Genomic DNA, 12,965 nt, shown 5'->3' on the forward strand with positions numbered 1-12,965 from the left:
ATTCACGCACGATCTCCGAAAGCGGCACAAGCTATCTCGAAGCCTTACGCACTCAAAAAACGCGTCTCCATAGTCGAGCCGATCATCATGATAGATTCGAGTGAGCTATGAGCAGTACGTCGGAACAATAGACCGAAGCCTAAATTAATTTAATTGTATAATGATCGGCGACTCGTTAAACGGTTTCTGAATTTTCTGAATTTTCCATCATTCTGAACGCAGTGCAAGTTTCAATCAGATCTCTGAGGGAATTCGCGCAAAGTCACACAAATTCAAATACGCGCGTTTGAAGACGGATACCGGACGATCACACGATCGTGGGTGGATAATTGGAGCAGCTGAATCTCGCGACTTCCCGTCTCACCCCTTCGCTTTCCACCGTGCGGCCAGTTTCACTGCTAGATCTACGAGCGTAGAATTCGTCGCTAGAGCTTCGACTACTTTACATCACAGCGAGCTACTAACGCCGGGCAGCCACGAGCGATTGCAACAACTTCCGCGAGCGAGCGGTCACCGAAGAACCTCTTCGTCATTCTTGTCGTGCTTATTATATCCGCCCAGATACATTATTAATAATAATCGCCGTGAATTCGTGGCGGATTCGTGATGGTAACGCTCTCGCGAAAGCTTTGCAACCGGAAAGACTCGCGTCAGCTGCATCGGGCGACTAATGGCGGAAGACTTCGGCATGCTATAGTACAGTAGACCTTAACATTAAGTTACACCCGACGGGCGCGATGCCGTCGACACTCTCGCGTTAATTAGAGAGAGGTAGTATTATACAATGTCGAAAAGTAGTTCTTTTCCTCTTTTTTTCCTTCTTTTTTCTTTTTTCGTCGTCGTCGTCAGCCGCTTGGAGTCATCGGGGGATTGTCTTGACACTTAAACGACAGGCATACAATCGGTGAGCAATCGTAATTATCTCTATCGATAAGTACTTAGGTAAGTCCTTAAAAGTCCGCTCGGGTAATTAACAGGAGCGAGAGAGGCTACGAGTGCTACGAAACTGGCGCAAGACTTAACTCGTTATAGCCCGTGTATGTGTATGTGTGTGCGTGCGTACGTGTCAAAGAATTATTTAGTATTATATTTAAGGATCAAAATAATATTGTACATTTATGAATCTTTATTAAACGCAAATGGTACTTATACGTTTGTGGGTATAACGGGTTAATTTCAACGTCACACGATGGAAACGTCGCGACGACGTGGTGAGACGAGGACTCGTCAAATTTCTTAATTAGATTGGCTCATTTTAACAGAAGCGGCATCCTACATATAACCATCAGTACTACCTATGATCTGCTTTCAATCTTGTTTCTACTATTGTTCCTTGTTCCACTATTCCTTGTGCCTTCACATTGATCGACGGAAGTGAGACGTTCGAAAGATCGCTCAACACATTGCCGAATATCTTTTTCATCCCATCACCCTGTACATCTGCACTACTACGGTACCCTATGAGCCTATCAACCTTCTTTAGTTAACTCGTATATTTATATTTAATGTTTCTCTCTCTCTCCCTTCATGCCCCTCGCACCTACTCGTTAATCCGAAACGATTCGATTCGCGAAAGTTGACTTAATCGTTACGTTAACGTCGTAGAAAGGAGATTTCAACATCTCGTACAGGCGAAAAGTCTCATAACTAATACGTTTTAATATTATTATTGTTATTATATTAGTAGTAGCAATATTATCATTTATCATTACCGTTAATCGTTATCGCTAAAGTTATCATTAATATTTTTTATTACAAGATACTATATAGTTTATATAACAGCCTCGCGCGTATCAAGCTGAGTTGTTGTCGGTTTTGAAGGCGCAAGTCACGTTATAATGCCAATTTTATTTATTCCTTTTCTCTTATTTCTTCTCATTTCTGTTCTCTTAGTCTTTCTCTTACTCATTTGCTTGAAACGTTCAGTTTTGTACGGAAATTTCATTGGCTACTGCCGCTCTCGTCTTAACTTTGATTATTGCGATAAATTAATGCGACAGGAAACTTGGGGAGCTTATTAATCTGTTTGTTCAGCCATATAAATTTGGATCGAGTATATTATGCAAATTGGTTGCAACCTAAAAATAATTAAAATTTTATGGAATTTATCTTTTTCTGACAAAAGTTAACATTATTATCATTAATTTAATTAAAATTAAAAAATCAAACAGAGGGAAAGTGTCTTATATTAAATTAAAGGAGCATTAGATTTTCTGTACATAAAACTGCATAGTCATTAGTTAGTAATCTGTCTAATTAAGCGCACATTTAATATCGCCAATTTACATATTATACATTAATTATTTAAATATTTATATATAGTAATAATAAACTATAAGAACAATCTAAGATAATAACGTAAAAACTTTCTTTTAAAGTCGCAAAATTTATATCTAAAAAATAAATTATGAACATACCAAACATCCAATGCTTCTTTAATTCAATACATCTTTAATAAATGTAGCCGGACTTACGATTATTCATTGCGATTGTTCTCGAGTACGAAAGCGGCGAATCACATACCCGAGTACGTTTGCTGCGTTACCTTCGTGGAGCACTGTCCAAATCAAGTTCAAGGAGGTGGAAACTTTTGCGCGAACTTACATAATGTCATGTCCTGCCTGAATTTGAAGTTCATTTTTACGCGAGTTCCGATATTTGAGAATTTTTCACGCTGATCCTTGTGAATCTCTCGGCAAGTATTCCCAATGGCAATAATCCTGCTTTCGATTTCTCATCGCGGAAATCGAGAAGGTCGCGGAAAGAAGTCTATTAAGTAGTATAATAACGTTTGCGTAATCGTATACGCGAGCATCAAATTCCGTGTACCGTAGAATCAGTCGAGTTTGCACCGTGGCGACGAAAAGCTTCTCGCGTTCAGCGTCCTGGTACAAGTGTCGGATTTATCTCACTTATAACCGTAGGTTTCTGGTTTAATTACTTGGCTATTATTTTACATATACGTGCTATTATGTTACACTCGTTTTGATTTGCTTGTACGTCAATTCGTGCGCCATCCTATGGTACAGGGAATCTCACGTCGCGTTTCGTTATCTACGTCTCTCATTGTGAAGATATTCTAACTAACTCTCGCATAAAGGGAAAAACGGTTGTTCTCGCCGTCTCGCTCGCGGTGCGCTTATTAATTTATAGGAAGATAAACCAGCAGTCGCGCGCTCGCATTCGCGTGCGCGCACGCGTTAGCGATGAATTACAGTGAGCAATTTTCTGTCTTCGACGTGAATTTCACACATTACGATATGTGATAAATACACATTTACAAGTATAATCATAGAACAAGTATAGTCGTACAGTATTGCGTACTGTAGTACGTATTGTTAATTGTTTTTCGCTATCTAATCGTTAAATCTCGATTATACATTAAGATCACGCTTTCGTTTCGCCGACTTTTTGATACCCGTAACGTACTAGGACTCGTACTCCATATACATCGCTTCTAGATTAATTTTACACTTGCGATATAATCGATTGCGATCGATTCTGATACACGCATCTCGTGTATAACAATTACGGTTAAATCCGAGCGAACAAGCGAAGGCTCCATTAAAGGAAACCCTACTTTCGGCGCGATGCATAGCAATAAAGATAATTTCTTTTTTTTCATGTACCGAATGATTCAAATGTGGCTATACTTCAAGAGAATGTGTTTCACTGATTAAAGATATTGAAGACATTGATTGTGTCACTAAGAAATAATAATCCCATTTGTGTCGCGATCTTGAAGACATATTTGTCATTACGAAGAAGAAAAGCCTTCGAGTGGACAAAACGGGAACGTGAAGTTTAACCACATATCTCTATATGTGCTCTGTGACAATGAACGGCGCACTTCTACGTGCCCTTAATCGCAATCGCAATAAATTGGCGTTGCTAATTGCCTTTCCACCAACTTGAACTACAGCAAACGCACGTAAAAAGGAACGATAGGGCCGGACGTCCTACCACGTGGCGACAAAAATTACTCGAGCGTCGAGAAACCTCCGCTTTATATCCTTAATTTCCTTTAGAAATGCAATCAACTGCATTTCTCACAGTTTGAAAGTAAAGGAAGATTATTTTAATTTTGTATTCTAAGAAAAATAAATTCATGTGCTAAAAAGTTTACGACCTTTTCAAATTTTATAAAATAAATTCTCTTTATTGCAGAAAACGATCTCTTTTTACGTGCTTCTTTCTGCTTTCAAAATTGCACTGTTCGTTGCTCCAAGACACTGATTCAATTTAGCACGTGTCTCATTCATGAGGCGCGTCATTATCCTGCCAGATCAAACGGAGGCTAATCGACTCTGCTGTTAATTTTTATCGCATAAAAAGGACGATCGTGCCGGCGTTGCAATGTCGATGTCTCGAACTACACATCATTTTTTATAACGAATTATTATTTCCTGTTGATTTCTTGTTAACTAGTGACACTTAGAGTAGATTAACCGCGCTTCTCATCTATGTAATGTATTCTACACCTCTCTTAAAGTTTAATACAACTCGACGTTACTCTCTTTACCATCTTTTTTTTTATCATTTTTGTCGCGCGCTAGAGATCAAAACACCGTCTTGTGGTTTTACTTCACTTCTACGCGTAATACCGCCCGCACAACATGATTCAACAACGATTCATTAGTTTAATAATCTTTAATAGTATTTGAAAGATAACGTGATTGGTTGTCGCGTGTCCGATGACCAAAAAATCTATAATACGAGACGCGAGTCCGTCTTCTTGTCTCGTCGACGGGTCTGCCTACGAGTCTGAGTCCATGAGCAAGAGCAACTTCCTTTCTTTGTCGCCGTTGCTTTTCCTCTTTCTAGCGTGACTAATCGACTCCGTCGCTTCCGCGATTCTCTACCGCGACTATCGAGCAACTCGTGAATATGCTGAGAACGTGGCGTGTGTTATAATTTTCGCATGTGAAATTAAAGTCATGTTCGCCGTTTGTTTCTCGCGTTGCAGAAATATCAATCGTGAGGAGCCAACTTGTTGATCACGGTGTCTGGTGTCGCAATATTCATTTCGCACAGAAGATAGAAGATCGAAGTAACGTTTCTAAAGAGGCAATAACAAGACGTTGAAGTCACATTTCTTTTCTGTAATAGAAGAGACAAAGGCCCACACTTAACGTTTGCGTTCCGGAACGATTTTTCAACGTCAGAAGGAAAGTACGGTGCTGTCGCGATAACGATCTCCGTAATGGGATCATTATAGGGAAGGGAAAGATTGATGCGTCGGACAAAAAGATACGCGGATGTCGCATTCGTGTATCGTGTTACTGCGTGTATAGAAGGTACAAGCACAACTGTGTAAATCCACGTTCAGCATGTCGTTTAGATGCGACAGACAATGATTCGTTTTCTCAGCGCACATCCAACGATAAGCACACATTTGTCTCGCTCTGCGATTCCCGACGAACTCGAAACTTCAACGTGTTAAATGCAAAGTTATTAGTCTGTCTGCTTCTCGTGAAACGTACAAGTAAAAAGCTATGCTTAACGCTCAGTCGCATTTAACATTCCGCTACGCGCGTTCAATATCGAGCTCGCGTTCGCGCTCGCGATGCATCCCGCGGTGCATGAACAATGATCGGCCAATTGCATTTAGCGCTAAATGTAGCGCGACGAGAATGCGGATCAACGATGAAACGATTTGCACGCGTTCGCGGACACCAGGGAAAGAAAGTACGTCGCTCGAAACCGCACGAAAATTCGTTTGCACAGCTCCCGCAAGCGGAAGTTATCCACAATTGCCCCTCTCATTTCCCTCCCGCCGTTCACTTCCTCATCCCGCGTTGTCCCTCGGAAACTGTACTCGCGACCCTATTCGAGAAAGTATTTGCGTGTTATGTCGCCGCCGCTTAAATCGTAGTACAAATCCCCCGTTTATTAAGTCGTCGTCGATTTTTTTTTACATGCTAATGATACGGATAAGAAAATTCACTGGCATTATTTGAATCACCTTGGCAGTTCGTCGTGTGTATTCTGAGAGTGTAACGTGTGCGTTTTACTCGATACCCCCTTTAAAGCCCGTTGTCTTGTCCTTCGTATTTTCTTTCTCTCTTCCTCGTCGCAGATTTTTCTTTCTACCTTTCTTTCGCTCATCACTTCGTTTTATATGGTCGGAGGAACCGCTGCCCATCGCCGGCATCCTCGGGCGCCTCTCTCCGCATCTCGTAAACGAGAACCCATATTAATCTTATTAATGCATACAGCAATCCCCGAACTTTGTGAAACTCGATCAATTATCTATCACGTTTCTCTGGAATTTTAGCTTTTCCATATTTGTGTTTCCACATTCTTGCATGCTACGATTTATATCTTCCGATTTATTGTATTTTTATACTTCAATTTATTATTTGTATTAATTCTTAATACAAAAGTGTACATTTAAATTTTGCTAAAGAGATTCGCAAGAGCTTTTCAGTCAATTCAATATTTATATATTTTAATTTTATATTCTTTTGAGATTCACATTTTTCAGAATTTGTGTCTTCTTAAACAATACCAAAGTTACACTTTTAAATCACAAATCCGCGAAACAACATTACGAATAAACTGTATCGAATCTTCTCACATTCTTGATCCTCGCGCAACGCGTCGATCCTCACAGGATACATTCGGGGATTTCTGCGTCAACGTTAATTTTGAGCCGCAACAGAGTGTCTTTAATAATTAGCAAATCGCACTCCCGTGCTTATCGTCGCTCGCATGACGTTACGTGTACGTGTGTACATGTATGTGTGGTACATCCCCAAGCAGTAGTCGCAGAGGACAGAGTCGAATATCTTTTCGACTGATTACGCTACCACCACGAAAACACGTTATTGAACATCTCAGAACAGAATTCCAACAGTTTACATAATTCATTCGAGAAAATGCAACGTCTCGACTATACAGGGCGCTCGTTACGTCGACTGCTCTCAGGGATGCGTGTAACAAACCAGTGTACGTGTCCCTCGCTCTCGCGCGCGCGTGCTCGCGCCGTCTAGAAACGTGTGTGTCAACGTGTTTCGCTAAGGCGTCCTCGCGGGATAATTACACGATAAAGTTTTTACCCCGTCGCTATTATTATTATTATTATTATTAATACGTAATTATTATTAGTACTATTATCGTTACTCTCATTATCGATAGTGTTGTTATCCTCATTTTTACCGTAACCGTTATGTCGTATATCATAAAGAAACGAAGTTATTCCCCGTATTGCTTTCTTCCTAACGCGCAGGTCTCCGAAACGAAGCGGCGTACGAACCCGAAGACGTGCAACCTCGAGCCCGGTCCAGCGGTATCCGGTTAACGGGAAAGGCTGGCGCCCCCTCGCCAGAGGGGTGTCGCGCGCGGTGCCTGTCGACGAAGACGGCGACGTTGATGCTGGGATCCGGCGTGCAATCCTCGTCGGCCCCGGGACCACCGGCGGCAGACTGGCTTTTCTGAATCACGTGACGATAATATGCGGCGCCGACAGCAGGACGGTGATGGTAGCGATGATGGTGAACAGAGTAAAAATGATTAGGCACATCCTATCGATCACCATCGCCGCGAACTTCCAGTCGTTCGTGATCTTCGTGTTATCCTCTTCGCTCTTTAGCTGATTCGTTATTATCTGAAACGAGATCGTCGTTTCATTAAGACAGTCTTCATTCGATTGCTGATTCGTTTTTCGAAAAAAGGACCTTTTTGTCCTAAAGTAAAACGGAGAAATATTCGCAGAGTTCAAGGAGTCGTTCAAGAATCCCAAACCGGGACTGTTCGTCGAGTCGCCTTTACCTTAATCTCCTTCAGGATTAGCACAAGCTCGTAACGGGCGCAGAAGCACGCATTCTGGAGTATCGTCTCGACCTGCGGCGTCGACGCGTCCTGCGGATGCGGATGATGGTGCGGCGTGTGCGAGATCTGGTGGCCAGGATACGATGAATGCGGCAGCGGCGTCGCGTGCTGATGATGCGGCGTCGTGGGCGCGTGGCTGTGATGATGATGGGGCGTCGTGTGTATGTGGCTATGGCCATGGCCCATGGTGTGCGCATGGTGCGGCCCAGGCGTGCTGTACACGTTGTTCAACAGATTGTTGTGAGACGCCAGCGCGTTGTCGTCCAGGTCCAGGACGTTCGCCAAAAGCGACTTGCTACTCCTCTGGTGAAGCTCTAGGTCGCCGTATGACTTACTTGCACCTGGCGGTCGAAGAATCGATTGTTAATTGAACGTTTAAACTTGAAGACTGATTATTGTCGACATAGCAAACTTAATGATATGCCGTTTGAATGATTGTATTAATTAAAATTGTCTTACCCGTGACCGGAGATGGCTTCTGAGACTTTTGTACTTCCTTGTCTTCGTCTGGTCCTGGTCTTGACATACGAAGTAGGCAGGGCAGCCAGTACAGGAAAACCACCTTAATCTAAAATGTAATTTAATTAACAATATAAATAGATACGTAAATAATAGATACATAATTATTTACTGATTATTTAAAACATATTTCTAAGTAAAATTAATAATATGATATGTAATTATTATATAACAGCATGTTATATTATATCCATGCCGAATTGCAATAATTAAGAGGCAAAAAGTGTTATTTTTGCATATGTATTGTCGTCTTCCTCGCATTCAAATTTTACGATACTTGACGATTAACAAAGTTTAATGTTTACTAATTGAAGCTTGCTTGCGGAAATCTGATCGTGTGGAAATCCTCGCCATGCGATCCTCAATTTACATCCTAATTAACGTGACGTCCGGCGAAAAATTCGATTATGTGATGTGATTTATCATCGCGACGCACATTCGGCGGAGTGGCCCTTAATTATTCGCCCATAAAATTTCCGATTTATCTGCTGTGAGAAGAGAGCGGTATATCGGCCAGCAACGGCGGCACATTGCATTTTAATTAAAACCATAATTATCTGCTGATACGGAAGTCATATAGCACCAGCAACGAATTGAACCGGGATTTAACAAAGTGATTTTTGTTCTACCTACTCGTGTGCAAATGAAAAGAATGTTAACAGATTGTTCGATAAGGCATTTCAGAGATATGTACATATATATGTATATATATGTATACATTACATATGTTCAGAGATAATGTATTATAAAATTTCAAGAACAATTGTAAAATATTGCATGAACAAGTAAATTGATTTTGTACGGAACGATAAGCGATTTTCAGTAAAATCCAATAAAATTTATTATTGATTCATACCGATTTTACATTTGTCTGATATTGGTGCGAATTGATTTATTCGATTAATTTTATGACGCGAAAATCAATCGTTTGTTTCATCTCATCATTTTATCATTTGATTGCCATTAATTTCGCTGCTGATAAGTCATATTTGATTGAAAAATTTCTTTTAAATTTAAATAAATAGTTTACAAATTAAATATTATACTTTTTATAAGCAAAAGAGGAATTATAGAAAATATAACTTGTTATAAACTACATAACGTTTAACTGCTCCATTCCCGCACGAGTGATACTAACAAGACGATTAAGTCGTAACGCTCGCAATTGCGTCACGCACTTTGATATCGATCAATGGAAATTACCCATTCAGACATTTCATGAGTGTCAGCATTTCGATGATGATAGTTCAAGATAAGGATCGTGCTGACTACGCTGCTGGCCACCATAAACATGATGCAATTGAAGTACGTTCCTGAAAAAAGTATAGATTACAAGTTAAAAATACGTCAGTTTAATAAAAACGAGGGTTATCGGTGTAAAAGTTCTTTAAAAGTTCAAACTTGTTATTTGCTAGATATGCGCTAATATATTGCAACAAAAATCATTACTTTTAATATATCTAGACATAACATACTTTTTTAAATCAAATTATACATTAAATGTATAATTTTATTTAAATAAAATTTAAATAAATTTATTTAAATAAATTTTAAATTGGCATCAACTCCATGGTCATCATGTAATTAAATTAATGTTTTATACATTCTTAAAAGTAGGATCCCAAATATTTTCAATTATTATATTAAATTAAAATTGAAATATTGTATGTTCAAATGTATTATATCAATAGCTCGAAATATCAATAATTTCGAAATTAAAATAAAAAAGAATCAAAATTAAAATTAATAAATAGCTGCAACTCTTTGTGCGCGCGCTGACAAACGCAGATGTTATGCTTGGTAACCAATGAATATTATCTTGAAAGAAATGCAAATCCATTCCTTCGTCTCTTGCTACTCCTATTTTTCACTTGAATGATTTGCAGCATGGATGATTACTTTCTCACACTGGGGAATCATATTGAAAACCGATTAAATCGAGCTCACCTAAAAGCGGCACGGCGTCGGACGTCGCTGGCATTGTCTCGGCAACCATATTCAGGAACACAGTGAGGGACAGGAGAATGGTCACCCCTGCAAAAGAGGTTCGTTGGCTTCGATTAATTATCGTTAAAGCCGAGTACATCGAAGAGGTGACCAGGCGAGATCTACCATCAGCCCTTGAACGCTCGAAGAGCCTCAATGCGTCGGCTCTATCGCCGTGCTGACCCTTCGATTCTCACCCTGTATCAGACGACGTGGTGCCTCCAACCACATCTCGAACGCAATGACTGTCGCGAAGATCCTCTTTATTTTTTACTTTAGAAGGAATAGGAATATACTTTAGAATATACGGAATAAAATTTCTCTTTGGGAAGAAATATCATAGAAAAATCGTATAGTATAAAAAGGAAATGAGAACAAATAATATCATTTGCTCGATTTTCGAATTAATTAGCATTTTAAGTAGATAGTTTTATACACAGTTTGTAATCAGGATCTTAAGTACGGTATCTCAGTCCGCCCTTGCTCGCGGTTTTAGCTACGGCACTCATTGCCAAGACGCAGCATCGCGTTAAGAGGTGCTTCCGGATTATTTAGACTTTCAAAACGTCGCGGCAGGTGCCTCATTTGAATATGAAGCCTCGCTCGAGTTTCTTCGTGGCTCACGATAACGCGTCGAGAGGCAGCTCTCGAATCCCTGCAGGCGCAAAGACCAATCGCGAGTAGTACTACTTTTTTACTTGTTCCCTGCTTTGTTTCCTAGCGAAATTGAGCGTTTCCAGTTCTAACTAGAGAAAAGTTGGAAGGTTTTTTCCGAGCTGGCGAATTTCAGATAAGAGTTCTAAGTAACGAAATTCGAGATCGAAATTGAACAATTTGCATGATATAACATTTTATACGTTTCACTGTTCATTTTATTTTACTAATTCAGAATAATCTTCAGAAAAATGGAATTTATCGCAAGTGCACAAAATTGGCTTACATAGATTACGTATAATCGTTTTTAACATTAAAGCGACCATAGAATCGCGGCGGGGAAGTGTGATCGCATCACGATCTATGAACAGCCGTGAGCCTCGAGGAAACCCACGACGGAGACGATTGCGATTGCTCGACATTATCATTCCATTGTCGTCGTATCTCCGCGCCGGCGACAGCCGCGATTGTCGCGATCGCTTCCGAATTCGGGGTGGATTCAGCAACGCGCTTGCACGCTCGAAGAAACCCGACGACCCGAATAGAAGACTCACCCCGAAGTTTGCGCGCCGGGACGCCGCGCCGTTTCAATCGGGATCGGGGGCGAAATCTAATCGCGTAAACGCTCGATGCGCTTAGCGAACTCCCGCGTACTCCCAGCTCTAATCACGGGAGCGTTTACACGGCACTGCGAGGGTTGGCAGAAGAGGGAGGAGGCGAGCAAGGAATCGCGAAATTATGCAGCCGAGTGATTCGAGCCGTAGGAGGTAGGATCTCGCCCGAGCATCCTCGTTGCATTCCAGGACGACCACGATTACGCGGAAACAATGAAATAACACATCCTGGACAGCACTCGCGTATCATTCTCTGCCTGTATTTCTAACCTCTGCTGGATTTACGATTACACATGTAACAGAAAGTTTGGAACCATTTCATTATTTAGTACCGAAGTTAAAATGAAAATTGTTCCGTAAAAAGATTTCTAGTTACTTATTTATTATTGTAAATTAATCGCTACTTTTCCAATCACAATATCCTTCCCCATGCCAAATTAAATCAGGTACATTGAATTAAAATTAATTATAAAAAAATTATTAATTTCGTATTCAACAAAAATATAATATATTTTTAAATTTTTCTTAAAAGGTACTGACAACGTGGCAGGTTGCAAAGCGCAGATTTATAAGCATAAACTGATGTTGCACAAGCGAACCTCGAGTTCAACACGTAACTTGCATCCTCGACGTCACTTACAGGATTTGCGCGATGCAACGTCGTATGGCGATGTAAAGTCGTATTTCAAGTTTAGACTCGACAAACCAAGTTTTCGTTAGCCCAACGGAATTTTATCGGCATTAATTTCCACGTCAAAACTCGATAAAGTCTCGGTCCTCGATTGCAGAAGAAACTCGCGGCGCGCGGAGTTAGTTTCTTCTCGGTGCCCGGATGCAGGGTGAGCCCGCCGATCGGAAGTAGGTCGGACCTAATCGCGCAAACGTCTGATGCTCTTAGCAAACAGGGGCGTGTCTAATCGCAAGAGCGTTCACGAAACGTCGAGGGCAATCGGAGTTTTGCGTCGAGGTTGAGACTTACCGAGGGAGAGTTTCTCGCCGGAATCGGGTGGCAGCGTGAACCCGAGAACGGCCATGCTGGCAATCAGGACGCATGGCACGATCAAGTTGAAGAAGTAGTAGAGTGTGCGCCTCCTGATGATGACGACGAAGGTGATGTCTATGTACGGTTCCGGGCAGCAATTGTAGTAGATCTCGTTTCTCTTACCGGGTACCCCTGAGCAAGATAAAATTAAAATTAATCTCATATGAATATTACATTGATGCAGTTTTTGAGTCGCAATCTAGCAAATAATTATAATATTTAGCATAATAACAAGTACAAGTTTAATTAAAATAAAAAAGAACCGGAGACTCGATATGGTTCTGGACTTTTTTCACTTTCTGACTTTTTACGTAATC

At 40.7% G+C, this 12,965-nt stretch overlaps 1 protein-coding gene across 2 annotated transcripts in view; it reads right to left on the minus strand.

Moving 5' to 3' along the window:
• Positions 1–1,321: 1,321 nt before the first annotated feature.
• Positions 1,322–12,965, minus strand: part of LOC105278276 (neuronal acetylcholine receptor subunit alpha-7) — a 180,096-nt gene continuing 168,452 nt past the window's right edge. For both annotated transcript variants that reach the window (XM_011337260.3, XM_026968794.1), the window contains 6 exons: positions 12,586–12,780; positions 10,300–10,386; positions 9,556–9,665; positions 8,293–8,401; positions 7,774–8,174; positions 1,322–7,609 (listed from right to left, as the gene is read on the minus strand). In XM_011337260.3, the coding sequence (XP_011335562.1) occupies positions 7,442–7,609; positions 7,774–8,174; positions 8,293–8,401; positions 9,556–9,665; positions 10,300–10,386; positions 12,586–12,780 (1,070 nt within the window). In that variant the 3' untranslated portion in view covers positions 1,322–7,441. The remainder of the gene's footprint in view (positions 7,610–7,773; positions 8,175–8,292; positions 8,402–9,555; positions 9,666–10,299; positions 10,387–12,585; positions 12,781–12,965) is intronic.

The sequence above is a fragment of the Ooceraea biroi genome, chromosome 4, assembly GCF_003672135.1.
Source record: "Ooceraea biroi isolate clonal line C1 chromosome 4, Obir_v5.4, whole genome shotgun sequence".
Taxonomy (NCBI): Eukaryota; Metazoa; Arthropoda; class Insecta; order Hymenoptera; family Formicidae; genus Ooceraea; species Ooceraea biroi.